Source organism: Colossoma macropomum, unplaced genomic scaffold (assembly GCF_904425465.1).
Source record: "Colossoma macropomum unplaced genomic scaffold, Colossoma_macropomum, whole genome shotgun sequence".
NCBI lineage: Eukaryota > Metazoa > Chordata > Actinopteri > Characiformes > Serrasalmidae > Colossoma > Colossoma macropomum.
In genome coordinates, this window is record NW_023494784.1 from 20,187,143 (window position 1) to 20,212,029 (window position 24,887).

The window sequence follows — 24,887 nt, forward strand, 5'->3', positions numbered from 1 at the left end:
TTTAATGTTTTTGCTTTAATATATTCACTGCCAGTATTCACTTATTCATTTATAATATACAATTGTATTCAAAAGTGAAAATAAGTTAACATATCCTCTACATTTGCAGTTTGTTTCCTGTAGAGAATGTTTTAACTTATTTTCACTTAGAAAATCAACAAAACATGTAATTTGTGGGTGATTACATACAACCATATCTGCAACATGATTACTGTTTTTGTTTTTATTTTCCCGTATTCGAATTGTATTAGAATACGATTGCCGTTTTTTCTGTCCTCACTGCATAATGCTGTTACGTATATTCTATTACTATCCAGCTCTGACTGACTAACTAGGCTAACTTAATGACTGTTTTCTAGGTAAGCTACCTTGTCATGGCATTTTTTTCTTTTATCTTTATTTAAAATGTTGTCTGAATATGTGCTATTTCTCATGACAATATAATTTAATCAAAGTGTATACATTCATTTTAAAGCATATTTTTAGCATATGTACAATAATTGTTTAATACAGTGTTAAATGAAGTATTCTATACATAGAAACAAAAGAAAAATAAAAACTTGACCTTAAAAATTCAAGTTACCTTGATAGCGAATGAATTTTTTTATAGTTACAGCCCTACGTTGATCTATGAGTGCGAATTAATCCATGATGTTCTCATTGGATTGAGTATATTTCTGTGTGGATGGATTTGTGCTGCAGTTTCGCTGTGGCACTGATGAGTGCATCCCGTTCTGGTGGAAGTGCGATACCGTGGATGACTGTGGGGATGGATCTGATGAGCCTGCAGACTGCCGTAAGTGTCTGACCCATAGCATTAGCCAGCATGGCCATATGGACCACACAGATCATTAGCGCTAATTGTCAGTAATGGTTATTCTAGCCTCAAAACACTTTTGCCCCCCTTGGAGAGCGCTGTTGCTTGACACTTACTGTGTTGACTCAAATGAAAATTAAATGCTCCCCATGTAAGATGCTGATTACTGTTAGTTATGTTCCAGTGACTCACAGTTTTGAGGAGAAAAAAACATGTTCTGGGCTTTTTAATTTAGTTCTTTTGATTGACTTGATGAAAAACTGAGTTTATGAAGGTCTGCATGTCACATTCCTCACATGTGGAAGAAACAGAAAATGACAGGCTGTCAATTGCTGATGTTAATAAATGGAACGCTGCTATTCTGAAAAGGGCAGGTAGCATTAAATCTCAGCGAGCAGCATTCACAGGAATAATTGAACCGCGGCTGAATAATCCATTTCAGATGACCTCACTCCACAGGCTTATAAACACACATCCATGCACAAATTGCTGGATATCCCCGCGAGTTCACTGTTAATCGCCGTTTTTTGCAGCGGAATTCAAATGTCAGCCAGGACGCTTTCAGTGTGGCACAGGTCTGTGTGCCCTCCCTCCCTTCATCTGCGATGGAGAGAATGACTGTGGGGACAACTCGGATGAGACCAACTGCGGTGAGCCGAGCAATGTTTCTGAAAGCACACTCTAAATGCCATGTTCTCTTTGCCACATTAATTCTTTTACTATGCTGCTCCTACTCCCACTCCTTATGATGCAGATCATATAAAATATGCACCACAGACCAGCATTGATGTCTAAATGGAATATTTTTATCAGTAGCAACTCATCTACTGCTGTTTTCTCAAAATCTTTTATAGTGCATAACTCTCTCAGGCGATCGATAACCACTTTAAAAGCATCGGAAAACATTAGAAAGCATTTACAACGGTAATCACAATATACTGGTGGCAGCAGAGGTTTAAATCCTGACAGTGACTGGAGGTTTAGTGTTTTTCATATTTAATATTTCCATGCAGCTATGAATATAATACAAAGCTCGGTTCCAAAAAAAGTTGGGACGGTATGTGAAATAATAAAGAAAGAAAATCTGATTTGAGCTGTATTTAAACAAGATAGTTAATGTTTTATGTTATCAGCTTCATTGTTTTTGTAAATATATGTTTATTCTGACATTAATGCCTGCAACACAATCCAGAAAAGCTGGGACGGGGCAATTTAAGACTAGGAACATTGTGAAATGTTCAAACAATATCTTAAACTGGTGATGGAGTCACGCTTGGGTATGGGGATGATCAGTGAATGGAACAACAAATAATCGTACAGTTGAAGAACAACGTTCCTCAACAAACTTTAGGTATTTCACCCTCTGTAGTGCATACTATCATCAAAAGATTCAGAGACAGTTAGAAAGTGTGAGTGCTAGACTGGCCTGTCTGCTGTCCAGACCTTCCTCCCATTGAAAACGTGGTGCATTGTGAAGCACAAAATATGACAATAAAGGCCCCATAGGGTTGTGCAGCAGAAGACATATATGATGAAAGAATGGCAAAAAATTCTACGTCCAGAACTTGATCAAGTGGCGTCTTCAGTCCCCAGATGATTATTAGGTGTCATTAAATAGAGAGGTGGTGTAATACTAATGTTGTAGTACTCAAGTCTTTTCTTGGTTTTGAGACTGTAAACTCTTGGTCTTGTCTCAGTCTCAACATCGTTTGAAATCTGTCCCGTAACGAGGTAATGTGAACTCGTGGTGTGAGAAATTGTTCTCAAGACCGTGCAATCAAGTTAGGTTGAGAACCTGGGTATTATTTGCTTATTGATGTTCATCGGTCCCAGAATTCAAACATCTCCAGGGGGCAGATTGGAATGTTATCACTATGTTTTCATTTAACAATAAAAATGGATGTTGTTAGGTTTATGTTCAGTTGCCTTTAGGTGGTGATTCTGAACAAGTTTTGGAGAGAAGAAGCTCATCGTCGCTTACTTCCAAAAGTTATAATGCAATGTTGGACTAATATAATAACGATAATATTTATAGACTACATATTATTTAATGTTATATTTTACTAAATATGTTGTTTATTAATATAAATGTTATTTATTAATACATATATCATGTATAATGAATGATAAAGAATGTACAATGGACTGCATTCATTTTACGTTTTTCCCTTTCTTGTATTTAATTTTTTTGTCTCGGTCTTGGTCTCGGTCTTCGTCTTGGTCTTGAGTTGGACTTGATGTGTCCAGGTCTTGGTCTTGGTCTTCATCTTGGTCTTGACTTGGGTTCGCCTCTAGTGGCGTTGACTACAACACTGTGTAACACAGTGGTAAACATGCTCCTGTCCCAACTTTTTTGAACATGTTGCAGGCATCAAATATGCAAAGAGTGTGTGTATTTTGGTGGGAAAAACAATAAAATTCATATAGTATAACATGAAATATATTCACTTAGTAGATTTAAACAGAATTTACTGATCACTGATTTCTGTTTTTATCAGCTTTTCACTTACTATTCCAACTTTTTTGGAATTGAGGTTTGTATATGCAGCACCAGTACATTATTCCTCTTACTCATCCTTTAAAAAATTCCTTTCAGATTTATATAATTGAATTCCTTTTTATAGCAGTCCTCCTCTGACACTGGGTGATGACACCCTGCAGCGATTCTCATCCTGAAACATGATTCCCTCAGCACTTCCGCTGAAATGCCACCTCTCTCCACAGATACATATATCTGTCTGCCGGGTCAGTTCAAGTGCACCAGGAAGCAGAAGTGCATCCCAATAAATCAGCGCTGCAACGGACAGGATGAATGCGGGGACGGCGAGGATGAAACAGACTGTCGTAAGAAATGCAGACCCTTGTTTCTGCTCCCGCTGCTAAGCTTGGGCAATAATTGGTCTCATGCTCTTGAATTGAAGAGTGCTGTGGCAGAATGAGACAGACCATCCCAAATTTCAGTTTTCCCTCAGGAATATTAATGATCCAGACTGACAGATCTCAAAGTAGCTTTTATCCCTCTGAATGAGTCTCAGCTGGGCGGGAGCTAGCAGCAAAGCCAGGCACTGATTAGGCATTCAGAAGCTCGAGCGTAGTGCAGACCAAAGGCCTTTCCTGCCAAAGGTAGAATTGGATGTCACTGAACAATAAAGAGGCTGCTTGTTGGAAGGTGTATTTCATTCCCCAGATGTACCTTTCACTCTCTGAACAGTAAAAGACCCATGTCCTACATTTTTCTTCAGTTTGTGACGTTTATGTGGGTTTATTTTCCACCAACAGTCGTAATTCATTTTAATATGACTATTTTTTAACCACTCTTTATGCCTTGGAATTAAACAGGCTGTTTTCTTGCTGTGCCTTAAGGCTGATATGTAAACAACCTCTGTTCTGGTGGGCTGCCCTGTATTATGCCTTCATTCATTAAAATACTCCTTCATTCATGTGAATGAATGGATTAAACTGCTGCAGACGTAACAGGTAGATGTTTACAATACTGTGCAAAAGTGACAATACTTTGCAGAGACAGCCCTTCATTTATTTGATTTCCAGTCAAAATGGCCATTAAATACAAGTTTTTTCAGTGTCAGTAAATAAAGGGGCAAATATATACTTAACAGAAAATTACACAAAAGCCTCAGCAACTAAATATAATCATTTTTTTTCAATATTTGGTCCTTATGTCTTTATTTTAGCTTCCATTCTTCTCAGAAGGCTTGTCAGTTTTTCAAAGGAATATTTTTCCACAACTCCAAAGTTCAGTCTTAGAAGTTGGTTGCATTCTCTGCTCCCAAACACATTCAGTGACGCTGAAGTCTGGACCCTGGTGTGGTCAGTCTGTTGTTCTGAGAACACCAGCAGCATCTTTGTTTCATTTGCATGTTTTCTTTCTATTCTCAGCAATGGCTTCTTAACAGCTACACATCCTTTCACACTCATAGTGTTGAGTTGTCTGCTCACAGTGGAAGGATGGACAGAAACACCTGTGGATTTTTTCAGATCTGAAGCAAGAGTGGAGCTTGATTTTCTCCCCTCTCTCAAAGATCAAAGCTTTAAGTACTGTTTATCTGATGGTAGCAGTTTTGGTGGTCTGCAAGATCTTGCATGGTTGTTAGGAGTCCCATTTTCTCTGTATCCTTTAATCATTTTTTGAACTCCAGTTTTGGAAACTTGTGTTTTTTCACCTACTTTCCATTGACGTTGCAAGTGGATTAACTGAAATCTAATCTACTCAGAAATGTCTTTTGAAAAATGAATAACTTGTATTTAACGGCAGTTTTGGTTGTAAATGAAATAAATGGAGGGTGGTCTCTGACTTTTGCACAGTGCTGTACACATTTTTGTGACATTCCAAAAGACAGAGAATTTGAAAAATGGGCTGTCTTTATTTCCATATATGGACTGTATGGACAAGGGGGCAAATGGTATGTTTTGAAAGTTGTTTTTTATGGTATGGACTATTTAATGCTTTGAACATTTCTCAGCTTGTATGCCCTAAACCTGCCAGTTACATTTGTAATAGACCTCGTCATGATGCAAAACCTTCTGTGTTTATTCCAGCCTAATAGGGCATTTACATGACCTTTCCATTTACATGTGGTCTCTTGTTTTGATAATTTAACCAGTTATGTCATTCTCATACATAAAAATTGTCCATTTTCAGTTGGAGCTGTCCCTTTTAAACCTCTGTTTAAAGCATCACGTTGTTAGCTTCTTTGCCCATTAACCAGTTGAAGATTTGTAAAGTAAAATACAATCCATCATGTGCTTTTTTTGCTTTAACCGAAGGGCACCCCCTGTCATTTTATAAAAAATGTCTCCCATCTCTCCTTTTGACTTTCTTGAACACGTGCCAGCTGAGAGCACATGTTCACCAGACCAGTTCCAGTGTAAAGCCACCATGCACTGCATCTCCAAGCTGTGGGTGTGTGACGAGGACCCAGACTGCGCTGACGGCTCTGATGAGGCGAACTGTGGTGAGTGATCCAGCCCTATTATTCACAAATCACAAACTCTTTTGACCTCGCAGGACTGTGGGAGATAGTGATTGGGGCTAATGTGAATTCTGCATGCTTCCACAGTCTCCTCGCTCACTGATGGAGTGAGGCCAGCCTTAATCAAGAACCACTCGGCTTTTATTAGCTGTGGCTTGTAACAATTCCCCAGGGCCTGTTTTGTTGCCTAAACGTCTGATTTAGTTTGACAGTAGCACATCAGTAAGAGCCTCACATATTGCATTCTTCCCTTCCAACGTGACTCGGTCAGTAGAAGTGCTGATTTTCTGATGATACGGTGGTTTCTCTCAAATTGACGTGCTAGAAAGACTTGTGTGGTCAAACTAAATTGTCCTGCATGCATCCTTTATTTGACTAAATGACCACTGCTAGCTTTAGCATTACTCTTGTATATGAAACGTGTCACCGGACTACACTTTCTTGCTTTTGTTTATTCATTTTAAATAGGGCTGTCACATGATTCAAATAATTCATCACAGTTTATTGTATAGCTAACAAGTGAAGTCACAAGTAATCGCATTTGTCACATTTGCCCAAGCATGTGGACAAATATGTTTCATCAGAATGTATGTATTACTTTCAGTAGTTCAAGATGTTAATGCAGGGTTAACAGTTTGAATACTACAAATGACATGTTTTGTTGATTTTCTAAGCAAAAATAAATTAACACATCCTCTATGTCATAAATGTTATATTTTTCTGCTAAATGTAGTGTACAGTTTTGCACATGCCACATTTTTAAAATGTATTTTTTTTTTTTCTTTCAATATGTTAAGTTCAGCAAATAAACAGTAATTATGCAATTTAATGTGCAGAAGTGCATTCTCTGTAGTGGATGTGTTAACTTATTTCGAACATTAACAAAGCTTGTAATTTGACCAGCGGCACTTAAACTTTTGCGTAGGACTGTATCATATATCATATATAGAATCATAGGTTCCAACTCTGACATCACTGTAGCCTGTCACTCTCATTCACACAGCTCATAGATTCTTGTTACAGTGGAGGCGCTTAAGGGGAACTGTAGCTCTCCATTTCACAATTACGTTTGTTAGTTTGCTGCTCATTGATTTTTCTGTAGGTCTCCTACAAGCACTGGCTGCATAGTCTGCTGAAGAAAATGCTTTAAAAGCAATTTAAAAGATTTTTAGACTAGAAACAATGATGCTATTAGGTTTAAGTGCAGAATGTCAGCTTTTCTGTGATGATGTTTGTATTCATATACATGAACCATGTAGCCCCCCCCCATTTCAAAGGCCTGAAAGTAACTACACAATTGTCTGCTCAGTTGTTTCTTTGCCAGCTGTGTGTAGCTCCATCATCAGTTTAAGAGAGCTAACAAAAAGAGTTGTTTTTGTTTGTGGCTTTTGAATCTTGAGTCTATTGTTATTGTCTCTCAACACATAGATCAAAGAAATATCAGTGCCAATACAGCAGGCAATCATGAGCCTGAATCATGATGAAAAAACCTGAATAAACAAACACATAGTCAGAGTGTGTCAAAATCAATTATTTGCAAGATTGAAAAGAAGCAAGATCACACAGGCTAGCTTAGAAGTAGCAAGCAGACCACAATGGATTGTGCCTTTGTAGATTTGTAGGCAAAGAGTACTTTTAGACAGATAATGAACACTATACTGGATGTTTGTATAGATATGCCAAAGACCACCAAAGGAGCTGCATATATTCCGAAGTATACCAGCTTATTTCCCCCTAGCCAGTAGAATAGGCTAACTGGTTTTATTGATAATGTATCTACCTATTGCAGCAACAGGATAAATTCTGAAGTGTAGAGAAGCGTCTTAACTCAAATCCACCTAAGTAATTCAAAACGCAGTAGAAAGTGATTCATCTTGCATCATAACAATGACATAAAGTACATTGTTAAAGCTACTATAGAATTTTTCAGGGCCAGAAGGTGGAATATTCATAACTGTCCAGGTTAATCACCTGACTGAAGAATCAAAGCCCTCAAAACAAGTATGACCTGAAAGTGCCGCATTACAGGCAGGATCTAGACCTAGACTATGATCTGACTTGCATTAATATAAGTACTCTCAAATTAAAGCTGATATTCTGTGCTTGTTTCACTTCCAATGTGCTGGACTACAGAGGAACAATAAAAAACATTTCCACTGCCCAATTATCAAGTAGACTGTGTGTGTGTATATATAATGCATATATATGTGCAGTACTGTTCAAAAGTCAGAGACTATCCTTCATTTATTTGATTTCCAGTCAAAACTACATATAATGACATTTTTCAGGAGACCTGCTTTTAGTTTTTCAAAGAAATCTGCACTCTGGGGCAGTCAGTTCATTGTTCTGGGAACCCCAGCAGCTTCTTTGTTTAATTTGCAAATTTTCTTCTTTTTTGTCTATTTTTTTCTCAGTAACAGCTTCTTAACAGCTGCACATCCTTTCAGATTCATAGTGTTGAGCTGTCTTCTCACAGTGGAAGGATGGACAGAAACACCTGTGGATTTTTTTAGATCTGAAGCAAAAGTGGAGCTTGATTTTCTCCTCTCTCTCTCTCAAAGATGAAAGCTTTAAGTACTCTTTATCTGATGGGGCGGTTTTGGTGGTCTACCAAGTCATGCACAGTTGTTAGGAGTCCCATTTACGCAATATCTTTTAATCATTTTTTAAACTCCAATTTTAGAAACTCCTGTTTTTTTAATTATTTTTTTTACTTTCCTCTTGCTTATGTAAGTGGATTATCTTGTATCTAATCTCCTCACAAATATCTTCTGAAAATGAAGAACTTTCGTTTTGACTGGAAAAGGAAAAGGTTTCTGACTTCTGCGCACTGCTAAAATTCATAGTAGATATGAATAGTAGATAAATAATTAATGTCAGCAAGTCCCTATAAAACAACCTTCAAATGAAAATATTGGTAAGAAAGAAATAGGGAATGTAATGCCATATATGAGATATTGTGATCTAAAAACGTACCAGTCCTAAAGGCAGGTCAGGAATGTATCTTTTGAGGTTTGTTATTTTTCATCTTTCTGTAAAAATGCCTGAAGAGCAGATGCTCTTTCAGCTTTGCGGTGTATGGATTATCCTACGATCTATCACTGCTTTGCTCCAAATATTTCCCATCAGACTTTTTAGAGTTTCTCAGCTTTAAAGTGATGAAGCCGCTCGGCTTTTGGATTAAGATAACCCTGAGAGCAGTCTCCCTCTGTAAAAAGAATTGAAAGTACTCCTCAGAAGCTCAAGGGAAAAAAAGTTTACGTTCGCCTTTCTCCCAGATATTACACTTATTGTTTTGCTTTTTTTGTGGCTTCGCATGCATTGTGGGTAATCCTTCTGTTTGTCATTTCAGTTTATCCTCTTATTCGTTATCTCAGAAGAAAATCACCTGCTGCAATGTTTTGTTGTTTTATTCGAATGCAGACCTGTTAATTACAAAACCCTGTGATGTTCTCTGGCAAGTATAACAAGGTGGTCTTTTCCTGCTGTTGACTGAGAAAAACAGAATCAATAATCAGGCCATTTTGAAAAGAAAACATTTTCTCCACTGGTTTGATTAAGACAATTGGCGTGATTGCCGTGGCTGAGCATAGGAGTTTTATAGATTATTTCTAACACAGAATGTGTCAAAACGCACTTCCAGCCAATGAATAGATTGCAGAGAAGGCATTGTGCATGCAGCTCTTCAGCTGAGGTGTGTCGACCTCTCTCTGTCTTCCTCTATTGATTTTTCTGTCATTTATTGCTTTATCTGTGACAGTCTGTTTGTAATTGTAGATTTTTATCTAGATGGTGCAGTTTTAAGGCTCCATACTTTCACAGTGATATTGTAGTACATCAGATATTATCAGTAAGATTGTAATATTCAAAAGCAAAATTTACTTATTATGGCACTAATGCAGAGCCGAAGTGTAGATCCATTTTGCTAGACTTGACATCACGGGCTGGTTGCATCAGCAGGGCTTAAGGTAAGTCAGTCGGCAGTCATACCTTTCTGGGCGTAAATGAAGCAGGCATAAAATCAAATTCTAGACCATTTCTAGGCCGTGTTAACTGCTTTAAGCAAGCAAGTTCATTGTGTAGCTAAGCACACGGTGCACCAGTTAAAGAGACTTGAGTTAACCGACGCTGTGTGAAGCAACACATAGCCACGCAGTTAACATACTGCTTTACATGTGTATCAACAGTACATGATCAGCTAAGGTTGGCTTGCTGGCAGTGAAACTTTTATGCAACTTTAGTTGCTTGAAACTAGGGATGGGCAGTATGACAGTATTTTATCACACATCTTGACACATTAGGCCACAAAATGCTTTTCCAAACATTTTGTGGATATCATCAGTATTTAAAGAACACTGCATGTTTCATTACAAGGAGAGCATAATTAGTCCTGTTTATTTGTTTTCAGAGCAACAGAGCGAGTCAAACATTGAACCGAAATCACCATATTCATTGTTTTTCATATTATTTTTAAATGTGGCACTAATCGTTCTGTTTTTTACTCTTCCAAAATATTAAACCTTAGAAAAACTACATATCATGATACATATTTTATTTCATGAAAATGTTCTCAAGAATCATAATGTTATATTTTTGCCTTAGCACCCACCCCTTCTTGAAATTAAATTGCACTTATGCATGTTGTCAAGTGTCCTGCAACAGATTTGAAACTGAGCCACAACAATTGCAAGCAATTAAACTTCATGGAACAAGTTTCAAGGAAAAAGCTGATAACACATCACATGATCGAGTTGAATGACACACTTTCAGGCAATGGATTTCACAGTATCAGTGGACAAGTAAATAAAACAGAAGATAGCAGTTTTCTGAGCCAGCTCACAACAAATGTGAGTTACTTGAAGGAAATGTTTCTGCATTAACTAGCCAACTAACACCAACAGCTTTTTAAATGGCTGCTTGTGCCTGCTGTTATCATGATCTATGTAGCTAGATTCATTTCCTCCTCTTTTAATGCCCTCTAAAATTACACAGAGCTCTCAGATTCCTTTGAGATCCAAAGGATAAAATGTATTACAGAGAGACCGAGAAGCTGTCCATGATGAGCTTGTAGTGCTTCTAGGACAGGATGAGCAAGAGATGAAGTACAACTGTAAGGAATATTTAAATATTAATTTTCAAAGGCTTAACATTCACAGAGTAGATAAAAAAGAGAAAATATATAGTAAAGAACTAAAGACAAGTAGATACGTCAGATAATGACGACTGGAAAAGAGTCAGAATGCTGCAAATATGTAAATTGCTTTATATAGCAAGAATGATACAGTGTATCAAAATATGCTGCTATTTTGCCTAAAAAGTGGAGTAATCCAAATGTATTGTGTGCAACTTGGATTGTTGTTGAATCGATTTGTGTAACTGTCAGGTTGCACAGAAATTATGTTGCATGAAACTCACAACAACTAGTTGCATGAAAGTTTCACTGTGTAAAGCCAGGTTAAGTTGTAAGGCAATCTCCTTTGTTTCAAATATCCCCATACATGTTAAAACTTAATTAGATAGTTCTTCCTTTATTTATGGTCAAAAATGCCATTTTCTTCTGTGCGTTTTGTAGCCATTTTATATGATAGAAGTCTTCACCTGGAACACATTAGAAGTAGAAGCATAGGTTAGCGATGTAGCAAGTGCTTACAACAAAAGTGGACTGCAGAGGTGATCTCCCTATGTGGAGGTGTGGTGTGTGTCATAGGGGTGAGTGTAGAGGGAGGTTGTCACAAACCCCAAACTGTATTTTTGGATGGTCATAGCTTAAAAAGACTGTGAGCCACTGTTCTACAATGCACTGTCCTTCCAAATTCTCCCTTTTTTAGCCTTAATTTATCGTGTTTATCCATCAGGGTGGTTGTAAGCAGACGCTATAATTAAATTAATTTGTCAGTTTTACTGTTGGTGAAATTACTTTCACCTTGCACTGGCAAGTTAGCTGTAGCCAGTAGTAAGTACATGGATTACATTTAGTGTAATAACACAGGTTGCTTAGCAGCCGTTGTTGTTGTTTTCAAATCATCCTGCGATGCAAAAGGCCGTAAGGGCCATGACACACCATTTTTTCACGATGTGAAAAAGCAACACAAAAATGCAAATGAAATATTCAGACACGATTTATTTGCATCAAAACTATGTACACAGATGTGTTGTAATATAAAGAGTAAAAAGGGCAGAATATATATATATATATATATATATATATATATATATATATATATATATATATATATATATATATAGGCAAAAATATATATATAAGCTTTATCCCAAAAATTCTGTTACTCCTCACAAAACTGGCAAACTGTGGCAGAGTGCAGGATGCTTTCCATCTTATTCAGGGGCTGAAACTTTGCGAGTGCTTTCACTCACAGCTGGGATCTCAGCTGAGTTTGAGCTGATTTTGGAGATGCAGCTCCACACTAAACGAAGCACAAAATGTCTAGAGTGCAAATATAGGCTAATTCTTTGCTCCCAGCAGGACAGACAGACGGTGACACTGGGCTGCTATTTTGGAAAAATGAAAGTAGCGTGAAGGGCTTCATCGCTTCATTCAGAAGCTGAAACTCTGAGTGCTTCTACACAGGCTGTAACTCAGATGTTTGTAGACCAGTTTGAGCTGTTTTCGGAGATTCTGATCATGTTAGAGTGTGTGAAAAACTTGTATTTGCTGGAATGCATCAGCACCATCATTGGCAGTGATTGGTCAGTGAGTTTTTGTTTTGAACATGCAGCAAGGTAGAACTACCACTCAGCCCATAGAAATGGCCAAGAGAGCAGGCAGGTCACTCCTAACCACACATTTTCTTTTTTTTCGTTTTATTAAACCCACACAAACTGCCCCACAGCCTAGCACAGACACCAAGGCCCAATCCCATTTCACCCCTTGCCCCCTACCACTTAGCCCCCTGTTTTGCACGTTCACGTCTAGGGTAAATGTGTCCCAATTTTAGTTGAGATAGAGGGGTAGGTCGAAGTGTTAGGGCAAGTGTTATGAAAAAAAAAGAATAACCGGCAAGATGGCTGTGTGAGCGACCGAAGAAACCCACAAATGTGAGAATTTTCTCTGTTAAAAAGTTACGATAACTATTGTATTATCTTAGTTTAATGTCGTTTCAATGTATTATGGTCGTTTTCTTCATAACAAGCACAAAAAAAATCGCTAATAGCATGCTAATTTCTCAGTAGCTAGCTAACTTTCCCATTCCACCTTAAATAGTCTGGCAGTATTGACGCCAGGAGCGCCAGAATGTAACTGCTGCACCATTTAAGGTGGAACGGGAAAATTCGAACAAGAAGCTAGCGAATAGCTGACTTTAGCTTCGTATCACCAAATAATTGGAGTGGGTGATAATAAATGATTGTCGTATCCCCCTCTTTGAAAGCATTTGATGCGCTAAATGTAACTAAAGCCCAGCAGTGAGGTCGCTGAACTTCTCCCTTCTCTGCTATCACTGAAGACGCGCTAGTAGGTTGTTAATGAAGCAATGTTTTGTTGTTTTTTTTTTTATTTGAGGGTTGTCCTGTTTCGTAGGGCAAGTTTTTAACCACTAACCCTTGTAACTCAGTTTTCCTCGAAAACAAGGGGTAGGGGTAAAAAGAAGAAATGGGATTGGGCCCAAATGTCTCTCCTACCACAAACACAGCACATCCCATGAGCCTCCTTGCACGCTGCACTGTCACGCCCCTTGCACTCCCACAGCAGCACAAACCAGTGGCAGGACGCTACAATACTGTCAGTTACACGTGTTCAAATTAATTTACTGTTGTCTGAATAAATCACAAAAATAAATCACGTTCAGTGTGTAATGGCCTTAACGGCCCTACGACTGGTCTTAGTTGTACCTGGGTATGACTTTAGTACGTGGAACAGATATAAAATCCAAAAAAATGGTCTTAGCTATGACCAGCTTAGCAGGTAAGACCATCTAAAACCTGTTGGTGCAACCCGCCCTGAGGCACTGAAGGGTTTTAGCTATCAGTGGAGAAATTATGGCATTATAGCACTGCATGTGGTGTCAGCAGTTCATACATTTTGCTGTATTGATGTTAATCTGAGTTTAATATGAAAGATTAGCCTGTTCTTCCTTCTGACATCTATTATAAACTATGAAAGAGTTTAATTAGAAGTCATTTTATTGTAACTCAGAAAAAAACTGCTTTTACTTCAATTAGATGGACTGTTACTTTCTTAGACGATGTCTTCTTTTGACAGTCTTTTAGAAGCTTCTTTTCACTCTGAATGTATTTTTATGACATTGAAACCCATTAGGCAGCATTTATTATCCGTCTAAGGGTTTTGAGAAGACGCTCTCACGCTTTTTTCCCCCTAATGACAGAGCTGCTGAGGGCTTGCATCTTTGGAAGAAAAGCAGCCTTTTGTTTGCTGTTGTTAGAATTCAGTTCTGTATAACTACAGTCCACTTCAGTCCCCAAAGCTGGTGATTTTTTTGTCTTAATGTAACATAAATTGATCTTAACTTTAAAATAAAAAGAAAAAAAAGTTGTGGGACATACAGTGAGTGGAAACAAGTATTTAGGCACAGTTTTTCGGTAACACTTTCTATGAATGTCACCTTTGTAAGCATCTATAAACACATTCATAACATGTTATAATGCATTCATAAGACATTATAAACATAGCTAGAAATATTTATAAAAATGCATTATACGTTATAGCCATGTTTATTATGCATTGAATTGTTAATACATTATAAGTACTGATCATAACAAGTTATAAGAGCTCCTAAGTCGTATTTGTCCACTCTAAGTAAAGTGAAGCGTACTGTACTAAAGCCTCCTCCAGTGTTAAGAGTGAGGCTTCAAGTTGAAGCATTTACTGAAGAATTTACTGAAACAGTAAAACATACACAATAAAGCGCATTACAGGCTTCAAATGTCAGAGTTTAAACTAGTGCTGCCATCAGTGTTTTACCCAATGTGGGAAAGGTAATGTACACCACCGTTAGCTTGTTATTTGTCTTTACTTTACGCTCTCCAAGCTTGGACTGACTTCTTTGGCACTGACATTATAACATGCTATTAGCACTATTTATAATGCGTTATATTAAAAATTCATAATGTACAATAAACATGGCAATAAAGTGTAAATGTGTAAGTCATTTTTATAAATATTTATAACCACATTTATAATGCCTTATGAATACATTATAACATGTTATAAGTGTGTTTATAGATGCTTACAAATGCGACATTCATAGAAAGTGTTACCAGTTTTTCTTATTTAATATACTTCTAGTGCTTATATCCACTTTACAATTACACACATAATGCCTTTTGACTTTGTACCTATAAGTATGAACAAAAAAGTATGTATTCTAACTATTCAGACACTAGATTAAAAACCAGATTCTGGCTATTATAGCCTGATGTTGCCACTGGTTGGGAAGATTTCACGCAACAAGTAGCAGTCATGCTACAAAGATGACGTAGCTTATTGAGGTTCTCAGGAAGAACATTATTCAACAATACTCAAGTGGAAAAAGCTATAAACTGTGTATCACAAAAGAAAAGGAAGCACAGAGATGTGCCTAAAATTTATATTTAGACAAACAAAACTCTGGCAGTAATTCAGCTCTTCAAGTTTGGAGAAGGGTTCTATGCATGATCCCAAGAATACCACTAAAGTACTAAAGTACTAATGTTATTAGTGTTATTAATTTGTGGTTTCTTTTTTTTAATGTGTCTTTGTTTATCCCTATGAACACATACTTTTTTGTTCATATTTATTAGTACAAAGTCAAAGACAATACCCCCTTATTCATCAAAGTTAATATTAGAGTGTTTAAATATCTTATCTTAGGACAGGGGTGTCCAATCATATCAGCGAAGGGCCAACGTGGGTGCAGGTTTTTGTTCCAAGCAAGAAGAGCACACCAAATTCCACTTGTTTAGTCAGCCTCAGTCTTCAAACTGCTGATTATGTGTGCTCCTGCTTTGCTGCAACTAAAACCTGCAGCCACACCGGCCCCTTTGTGGATAAGATTGGACACCCCTGTCTTAGGACAGTTAAACTATACAATCACATCATTCCATATTAGAGAAGATATTTCATTTGTTTTACATGTTGTTTTTTCCAGTTGTGGTAATTTTAACCTAGTTTGGTAAATAGAGTTTGGTCGATAGAGGGAGCAGTGCACTCTCAGCTTGACCTCAAACTCCATCTTTCATTTTATTCAGTATCCCTACTGAAACATCTGCATGAACGAGGGTGTGCCTTATGTAAATGATATGTAAATGAGGTACTGGTAGGCTGGCACTTGTTTTCACACACTGACTGATTCATCATTTGTGCTCAAATCTCTGCTTGTTTCCACAGTGTATAAAAGTTTCATGAATTAGACACAGAGTAGTTTGTACATCATTAAAGGTAGTCAAATCTGCACTCTTTTTAGGAAACTTTGATTAATAAATGCCATTATGTATGTGAAGTTGATGTGTGTAGATGCATATGTTTGCATGCACTGTAAATATGAGGAGAAAATGGAAGAAATGTCTTCATTAGGGTTGTTGAAGATAGTTGAGCCCAGGTGACAAAGTTTTTGGTGGTAAGTTCTAAGTGTTGAGGCTGCAGGCTGTGTGTGTGTGTGTGTGTGTGTGTTCACACGCATGTGTGTGTCAGGCAGTGGCACACAGTCAGGTATTTCATCTTACACTGTATTAGCCTCTCGAGTGCGGGCATGTTTTGAACTCCGTGTCAAACATGCAGTGGGACACCCTGAGGAAATGATGATTACGTGTCGAAGTGCTGTGGCGGCATATTAATATTCATGAACTTCTGAAGCCATTTTCATCTGTGTGTTTGTTTGCGGCTGATGAAAAAGATGAAAAGACCTGCGGACCTCATGAATTTCGCTGCGAGAATAACAACTGCATCCCGGATCACTGGAGATGCGACAGCCAGAACGACTGCGGAGACAACTCCGACGAGGAGAACTGCAGTGAGTCGCCCTGTCTCTTTTGTTCGCATTACAGCTGTTAGGAGGCCTTCGGTTTGCGCACAATCGTTTCATCTGCTACGGAACATTGCGCAGGTTCTTCTGAGGCATGGTTAAAAGACTTTTTTGAAGCCTCTCTGCCTTAGTTTCTGTTTGTTTATTTCAGTCCATTGTTAATTGCTGCCAAAGTTCTTACAAATCAAAGAACAAGCATTCTTTTGGAGCTTTCAGCTTCAAGGCTCCTTTCACACACTTTCATGCCCTTTGAGGCCACAGGGAAGCTTGTAATCAAGTGTGTAATGTGTAGAAAAGAGTTATCTTCATTGAAATGAGCAGAAATAGCTTTAAATCCAGCCCTGCATGTGTGGGATTTTGTATTTCATTGTATTACCTCTGCATCTTCCCACATTAGGACAGAGTCACTTAAACTGTATACGCTATTCCTCTGGACTGTAATCTTCACTTAGCTGCCAAAAATGAAATGGGCTTACATCGACACGGCTAACTGGCAATATCTGCTACCACATGCTCAGTGTTTGGTAGAATTAGATCCTTAATGTTCTCCTTGACACTTTTAAAAGACTTCATTGCTAATTAGCCTGCAATAGCTCCTCGCAGTTGCCTGCAAAACTTGCAAGAAAGTGGCAAACAGATGGTACAGTGACACTTCATGTCCAAATGATGGCCACCATGAAATTTTCTCTTCTCCCTTTCCTTTCTATGTCCTTTACTAGAGCTCACAGTTCTGAGCCTCAACAGCTTCTCAAGCCTAGGTTGTGTTATCTCAGCTGTATTCTTGTGCCCCTTTTTTCAATGCAGAGCCAGTGACCTGTAATCATAAGGACTTTGCCTGTGCCAATGGGGACTGCATCTCTGCACGCTTCCGCTGTGACGGTGACTACGACTGCGTCGATAATTCGGATGAGGTCAGTGATCATTGGACATCACTTCTTCCAGGAGGAAGCAGTGGGAGGCTTACTTTTACAACCAATCTTTCTCTAGCCAGGAAAAACTCACTCAGCATGTGTTTCACTGTGTTCAGGAATTACAGATAGAATTGCATGTATTAACTTGTAGGAAAGAAATGTAGCAAAAAGCCATACTGCTCTCTGCATTTCATAGTCATGCAAGATGAGGGGATCCGCTATATTTAAGCCTCAAATATTGGTCCAAACCAGAGTGTAGTCCCACCCATAACCAACTCCAAATAATACTCCACATCCCTGATGATGGCGCCTGCTAAGTTAGTTTATAACATAGACGGGTTATTCTAATGAACATGCCAAATGCTGGGAGCCAGCTTGAAAACCTAGCATGTTTTCTGCATTTTTGGATATACAAACAATGAACGGCTGGTTAAATAATTAAAAATGGGCGCTGAATGATTTCATTGATTTTTAAATTGATTTTTAGTAAATTTTCCAATTTAAGTGACCAAATTCTAATTGCTACAACACAGTAAGGTTTGATGATATATCTTGGTATAACTTCTCATTTCACTCTCAATTTTAAAGCTACTTATTGATGTGTATTGCAAAATACAGTGGTTTGCTATTTGATCTCCAACAACACATTGACGGCTGTTGAATTTCTTCCTTCTTTATTTGTGCCACAGAATATTTTGATGTTTTGGTTCACATCCTTACAGTTTAAGGAAATCATTAAAGTAAGAGATCCAACATGATATTGTTAATCTGTACCATACAGAGCTCCAATTGATCTAATACATTATATGACTATTTTTTATATGTGTAATGCTTATGATACTCAAATGTTTATGGACATGTTTTGGTCAGTTTTGTGAGAATGATGCAGAGGTCAGATGTAAGTACGTGCGCAGGTGCAGCACAAAATGTGCCTTGTTGCGACCACAGTATGCACCCAAAATGCGTCTGGATTCACCAAGACTGCAGCATATTACTTTGACTAACTGCTTGCTCAAGGATGTAAGGCACAGAGTTTAAAAGCCACGGTGAAGCAAAGGATTTATTTCTGTTTTCAAGACAAAACAGAAAATAAAAGTGCAATGAAGAAGAGATAAATTAAGTTCTTTCCCAATAAAACATCTTACAGGGATGTTATTTTACTCCAGCTAAGAAAATAGAGTTTGTGGAACAATAACACGGTCTGCGCGCATGTATGGCAGCCACATCACGGCATATATTGCACCGCGTATTCTGACATATATATATATATATATGGTCCCGAGAGTTTAAACAGTGTTATTCTGATGGTAAACATTTTTTCAGGCTCATGCCTCCATCTAACTGCTGTTTCTGCTGCCAATCTTAAAGAAGTATCTCAACAACATGTCTTTTGAGACCTTAAAGCGTATTTGGTTTTAAAAGGCAGAAGAAAAGCGATGAAAAACAGGCCACCACAAGATGAACAAACTTTCTCCAAATCTCCATATCCACTTTTGTGTAGCCCTCCCTAATTTGCATATGTATGAGGAAGAGAAGTGCATTTTAAGTTTTACCATGCGCAGGGCCCATAAACTGCGCGTTTAGGCTTGTATGCCACTTTTCTATATTATACACAGGCAGAGTAAGTCTGATTTGTGCTTGAAACTAACACAAATGGTTTAGTACATCAGGTCCAATGAGTTCATATACATGCACACTTGTAATATGATCATTATTGGATTTTGGCAGTTACCCGGTCATGTAAACAGCATGCGCTGATCTTTTAGATCAGATTAAAGCCTTTATAAGGCATCATGAAATCCGAGAAACATACCTAGATTTTAGGGGAGTAACTTGTTTTCCAGGGCATGTATATCATTTATCAGATTTATTTCTACATCTGAACATGTGCACAAACAGAAGCAGACAGAGAACAGCTGCCTGGGAAACCATAAACACTAAACTTGCTGGCAACAAATGACCACATTATGTGCAATTTGGAATATGATATAAACATACAAGTAAATATTAATCAGCAAAGGGGCTCCATATTAAAAAGAAAACTGTGGCTAGTTTGAATTTTACATTACCTGCCAGGCTTCTCAAGTAGGTTTGGAGTTGCTAAGCAACTGTAAAGGTGCAAAGTTGTATTTAGAAAATAAATCTTATTATTATTATTAAGCTTCTGTTGAACCAGAGTTTTTACTGTACTTGTAAACCCTTTGAACAAATGAATCACAGCCATCATCTCATCATTGGTAAGCAACATTTAAAACATTAGTAGTCTATTTATCAACTTTCCAAAATTACATATAAATTCAGCTTTAACGGATTTATTTATCAAGCAAAGCCTTCGATCCACGTCTCAGAAGTATTTCGTCTGCGTAAACATTGCTCTTCTGAGGGCCTCAAAGGACAAGATGAGTGACTCCAGCGTTTAAGATTAAAAATTCTTTAAGGTAATAAAGGAGAATAACGTAAGAAGAAAAACTAAAACAAGAGCAAGTGCAGGCCAGCATCCATTTAGTGATGCAGATGGGCTCTGAGAAAGCTGAACATGAAATTTTAACTCGATTTGGATAAATATTTGAGGAAGGATGTCCAAACATGCTGCGAATAGTCGAGTTTGGACAAATACATCAAGCTGTAATGAGAGGTAGCAACATGTCAGTCATTTTCCACTTTTTGCCCGGAGTCCAAAGTGGCAAAACGAGTGGTAACATTGTCAACATGAGTATTGATTTATCTGTAATGTCTCCTTGCCTTTGGTTTGCTCTAGGCCTGGCTTTGTGATTTTAATAATGGTAAACATTGGAAAGTAGGAATACACTCCTTGCAGTTGGTGCGTCTTAAGACGTACAGTGATATGCAGCCATGAATGAAACCCACAAATGAAAAAGTACAGGATGAGGGAGTCTCTTACAGCTAGAGCTGCTAAGCCTTTCCCACTTTTCCTCAGTCATTATGTTCAACCTCAAATCTGTCAAACACAACAAATTACCTTTTTGCCATTGCCAAAAAGTACCACTACTTACTAAATATTTTAAAGAGAGTGTCATGTGTTCAATCACTAGTTAACGTTCCACTTGATCCCTCAATAAACTTGCTCTTACTGAAAGTTTACCGCTGCCTGAGTGAACAAATCAAAGCTTTTCAGTCACAGGACAGCAGAATTGCTTTTGCAGGGCAGTGTGAGACATTGATTTAGCTCCAGATTGCAGTATGTGCAGCACATAATTAGCCATAAATCATCAGTACAGAATATTTACCTTCAGTGACATGACTAAAATAAGATTTCTCCCCACCAGGCATTGGAATGAGGCATTATAGAACCTACATATTTAATGTTAAAAATACGTATGTATTATCTGTACTGAATATAATGACTTGGCTAATCAGTGCTAATCAGTAAACTATACACAGATAAGTCAGTTATTCCGAAACAGCTGTCCAGTATGAGGACAAGCTTAAAATGGGTAGAACTGCTTGAAGCTGAATTGTGTTCAGCAGTGGTAATGATGCCCATATTGATAGACTTGCTTATGTCCTAATAAGTTATATTGTTTGTGTCAGAATCTCTGCATGGTGCAACTATATACTGCTTGACACATAATAAGCCTTGGATTACAAAGAACATAAAGGATGCTTGGAGCAAAAAGAAATAAGCTTTTAAGAGGATTTTTAATGAGGCTGAGCTTAAATGCATAAATGGATTCTGCCTGCTTAGTGACCAGAGCCCATCTGATAGACGCACAACCAGGGCTAATAACCACAAACTTGTTTTTTTAATAGATTTGACAGGTCTAACACGCCATCTGGTGTGATTCCATGTCACAGAAACCTGAATGTTATTTTAACTTGTTTCAAATCTCCAGAGACCAGCTACATCGCCTCACCCCGCTGTTTGCCTAACAGATGCTCCAAACTCTGGAGGTATAGATGAAGCTGTATGCACAAGGTTTATTCCCAACAGTGTGGTAACGGTTAGGATACTGTTCTTTGATTTTTCATTGCATTTGACACTATACAGCCTCAGCTTCTGCACGGAAAAAAGCTAAAAGAAAAGCAGCTCAGCACACCAATTATCACCTGGATGTTGGGCTGCCTAACTGGCAAGTTTCGGTTTGTTGGACTCCCCAGTGTGTCTTCGGCACCGCTATGTTGTGCAGTGCGCTCTCACTTCATCTTCACCCTCTACACTTCAGATTTCAGCCAGAAAACTGCAACTTGTCTTCAGCAGAACTTCGCTGACGACTCGAGAGGGATTGTTTACAAGCTCACGTCAGACAAAGGGCTGGTAGTAGATTCCAAGATGAGGAACGAGAGTGGAACTCCAGTTACTATTTGTGAGGAGAGTGTGAAGGTTGTGTAGCGCTACAAATATCTCTAGGGACTTGTTGCCCACAAAAAAAATAAAAAAAGATGATAAGAAGAGAATGAAAAGAAGAAGAAAGTTAGGCTAAGTCACATTCTTTCATAGAATGCTTCTATTCATCTCAAAAAATCACGCTTTTGATTGAATAGTTTTTCATTTAAATGCTGAGATCCAGATGTAGCATTTGGTGTTAGTTTCAGGTGCATAAGATGTACTAAACTGACATATGAGCCTTAAAGTAAAACCAGTATGCAGTGTACAGTACTGTGCAGGGGGGCAGTAAGTTTGATTTTGCCTGTAAAACACTATGTAACGTAGTGAGTACAAATAAAGTTAAATTTAGGAAACAGTAACATAAATTTCTTGTATTAAAAAGGTACAGTGGGGACTAAATGTCTGAGACTACATTGAAAAGGTAGGACTTCTAAAATTTAAATCTGGAAAGAAACAGTAGAAAGTTTCAAAATTTAAAAACACTTAACAAGTTATGACATGTTAAAAGAAGAAAAACACATTCAAGTTTTTTCACTTGCATTTCCAAGATTCTACCTTTCCCTCAAACTGTTCTGCTAATTCTATCATTTGTAATAAGAAAAAAAATCTAATATTAAATTAGAAAAAATATGCAGAATAGAAGAATATTCACTAGTGGTCTGAGACTTTTAGACCCCACTGTATATCTTGGTTAGAACAATACAGTTAGAAGAACACAGGTTTGGTTCCAGCCATTGCATGGATTTGAATTCCATCAGCAGCACACCTGATTTAATTTATAAAAGGCTGACTAGCTGAACTAGGTATTGGATGTTAACTGTAATTGCTGGCTATACTTGAGGAAAGGTTTAGAAATGGTTTTGCACACTCACACACATCAAAACACAATGTGTTGTTTATTTATTTATTCATATTTATTTGAATGTTAGTGTTTGTTGAACAAATAAACACTTACTGTCCAGATAAAAAACTTAACATATCATTTTCTCAGACTTTTGCGCAGTACTGTACATGGAAATGACAAGAAACACTATATGGCCAAAAGTATGTGGACACCAATATGAGCTTGTTGGACATCCCATTCCAAAACCATGGTCAATAATATGAACTTGTTCCACCCTTTGAGGCTGTAACAGGCTCCACTCTTTTGGGAAGACTTTTCACAAGATTTTGGAGTGTGTCTGTGGGAATTTGTGCCCATTCAGGCAAAAGAGCTTTTGTGAGGTCAGGCATTGACGTTGGGTGGGAAGGCCTAGTTTTGCGATCAACATTCCAGTTCATCCCAAAGGTGTTTACTGGGGTTGAGGTCAAGGCTCTGTACAGGCCACTGAACTTCATCGACCATGAGCCATGTCCTTATGGACCTCATATATGAAAGCATATAATTGTCTGAAATGTCTTTGTTTGCTGTAACGTTACCGTTACACTTCCTGAAACTACAGGGCCGAGCCCAAACACTGAAAAACAGCCCCAGACCATTATCCCTCCTCCTATTATGCATTCTGGTTGGTAGAGATCTTCTGGGATCCACCAAACCAAGTTTCATCCATTAGACTGTCAGATGAATCCTTCCAGAGAACGCGTTTCCACTGCTCCAAAGTCCAGTGCCAACATAATTTACACCACTTTGACAGACGCTTTGCATTGCACAGTCATCATAGTCATGTTAGCTAGATGGAGATACATGCTTTGAACACGTTCTGAAAGAATATTTACCGCTGTTTCAACTCTTAAGGTCAGATCTATGAACATAAGAGTGCTCAGTGCAAAATGTGCTTTGATGCAACCACAATATGATCTTGCAATGCATGTTATTCCCAATGTTTTTCTTTTACCCAGAGTAGAAGTACCAAATAGTGCCTGACAATTATTGGCAAAAAAGAGTTTAATATATGAACATTGCTCTCTCTTCACCACTGAATTTGCATTTTATCTTTTATCTTGAGTTTATTGCATTATTTCAGTGCACCCATCAAACCCTGCACCCTAGGCAGGTATTGTAATTAATAAGCAGCCTTTTGCGCATTTTGTGTGATAAGCTAAAGCCTTAGTAAACTGGACATTAATTTCAGACATATTACGAGCACGTATTGCATCCACATTGCGGCACTTTTTGCTTTGCTCCTTCGCATCTGGCACTGAATGTGTATCTTTTACAAGCAGTGTAATTACCAAGAATGTATTGTTTTGCAGTGTCAAGCTTTTATAATTCAGCAGATATGTACTTTGTGTTTTGTGGTTTATGAATAGGATTTGCAGAGGAAGGATTAGTCAGTGTATATTGTTCATTAAGGGATATTCAGACATTGATGGAGGAGGTACATCTCAAAGAGTAATGTTACATTGTTTAGCACAGACAATATGGTTAATGAGGGTTAATTAGCTTGAAAAGAGTTTCATGCTGCCCAAAGCATCAAATGTCATTTAATTCTTTTGTAAAATGGTTTTTAGTCTTACGCTCTGTGGCAGTACTTTAGCTGCTGTGGCAGTACTTTAGCTGCTTGGCATGGTCTGTAGTCTTTTACAAGTGGGCTTTGCCAGCACTAATGTCTGATTGTAAAGCTGCAGTTAGCAAGTTCCCCTGTGCGTGTGTTTCTGCAGAAAGACTGTGAGGCCCGCTGTGCAGAGGACCAGTTCCAGTGTCATAACAACCTATGCATCTCAGTTAAGTGGCTGTGTGATGGCCAGGAAGACTGCAAGACTGGAGAGGATGAGAGGAACTGCCTCGGAACAGGTATGTCTCGACAATCCTTAACCACTCATGGAAGCTTTTCTACAGTCATCGATGTCTGACCTGTTGAACATATAGTGTACAGTAGCTTTGCTCTTCTTCAGACAGTATGG

The 24,887-nt window shown here is 38.0% G+C and overlaps 1 protein-coding gene across 1 annotated transcript in view; it reads left to right on the forward strand.

The window, feature by feature from the left end:
* Nucleotides 1-24,887, forward strand: part of lrp1bb (low density lipoprotein receptor-related protein 1Bb) — a 401,537-nt gene that overhangs the window by 336,050 nt on the left and 40,600 nt on the right. Inside the window, exons 63-69 of the mRNA XM_036590747.1 lie at nucleotides 703-796; nucleotides 1,351-1,467; nucleotides 3,542-3,661; nucleotides 5,671-5,790; nucleotides 16,656-16,772; nucleotides 17,589-17,695; nucleotides 24,645-24,777. Of these exons, the coding sequence (XP_036446640.1) occupies nucleotides 703-796; nucleotides 1,351-1,467; nucleotides 3,542-3,661; nucleotides 5,671-5,790; nucleotides 16,656-16,772; nucleotides 17,589-17,695; nucleotides 24,645-24,777 (808 nt within the window). The remainder of the gene's footprint in view (nucleotides 1-702; nucleotides 797-1,350; nucleotides 1,468-3,541; nucleotides 3,662-5,670; nucleotides 5,791-16,655; nucleotides 16,773-17,588; nucleotides 17,696-24,644; nucleotides 24,778-24,887) is intronic.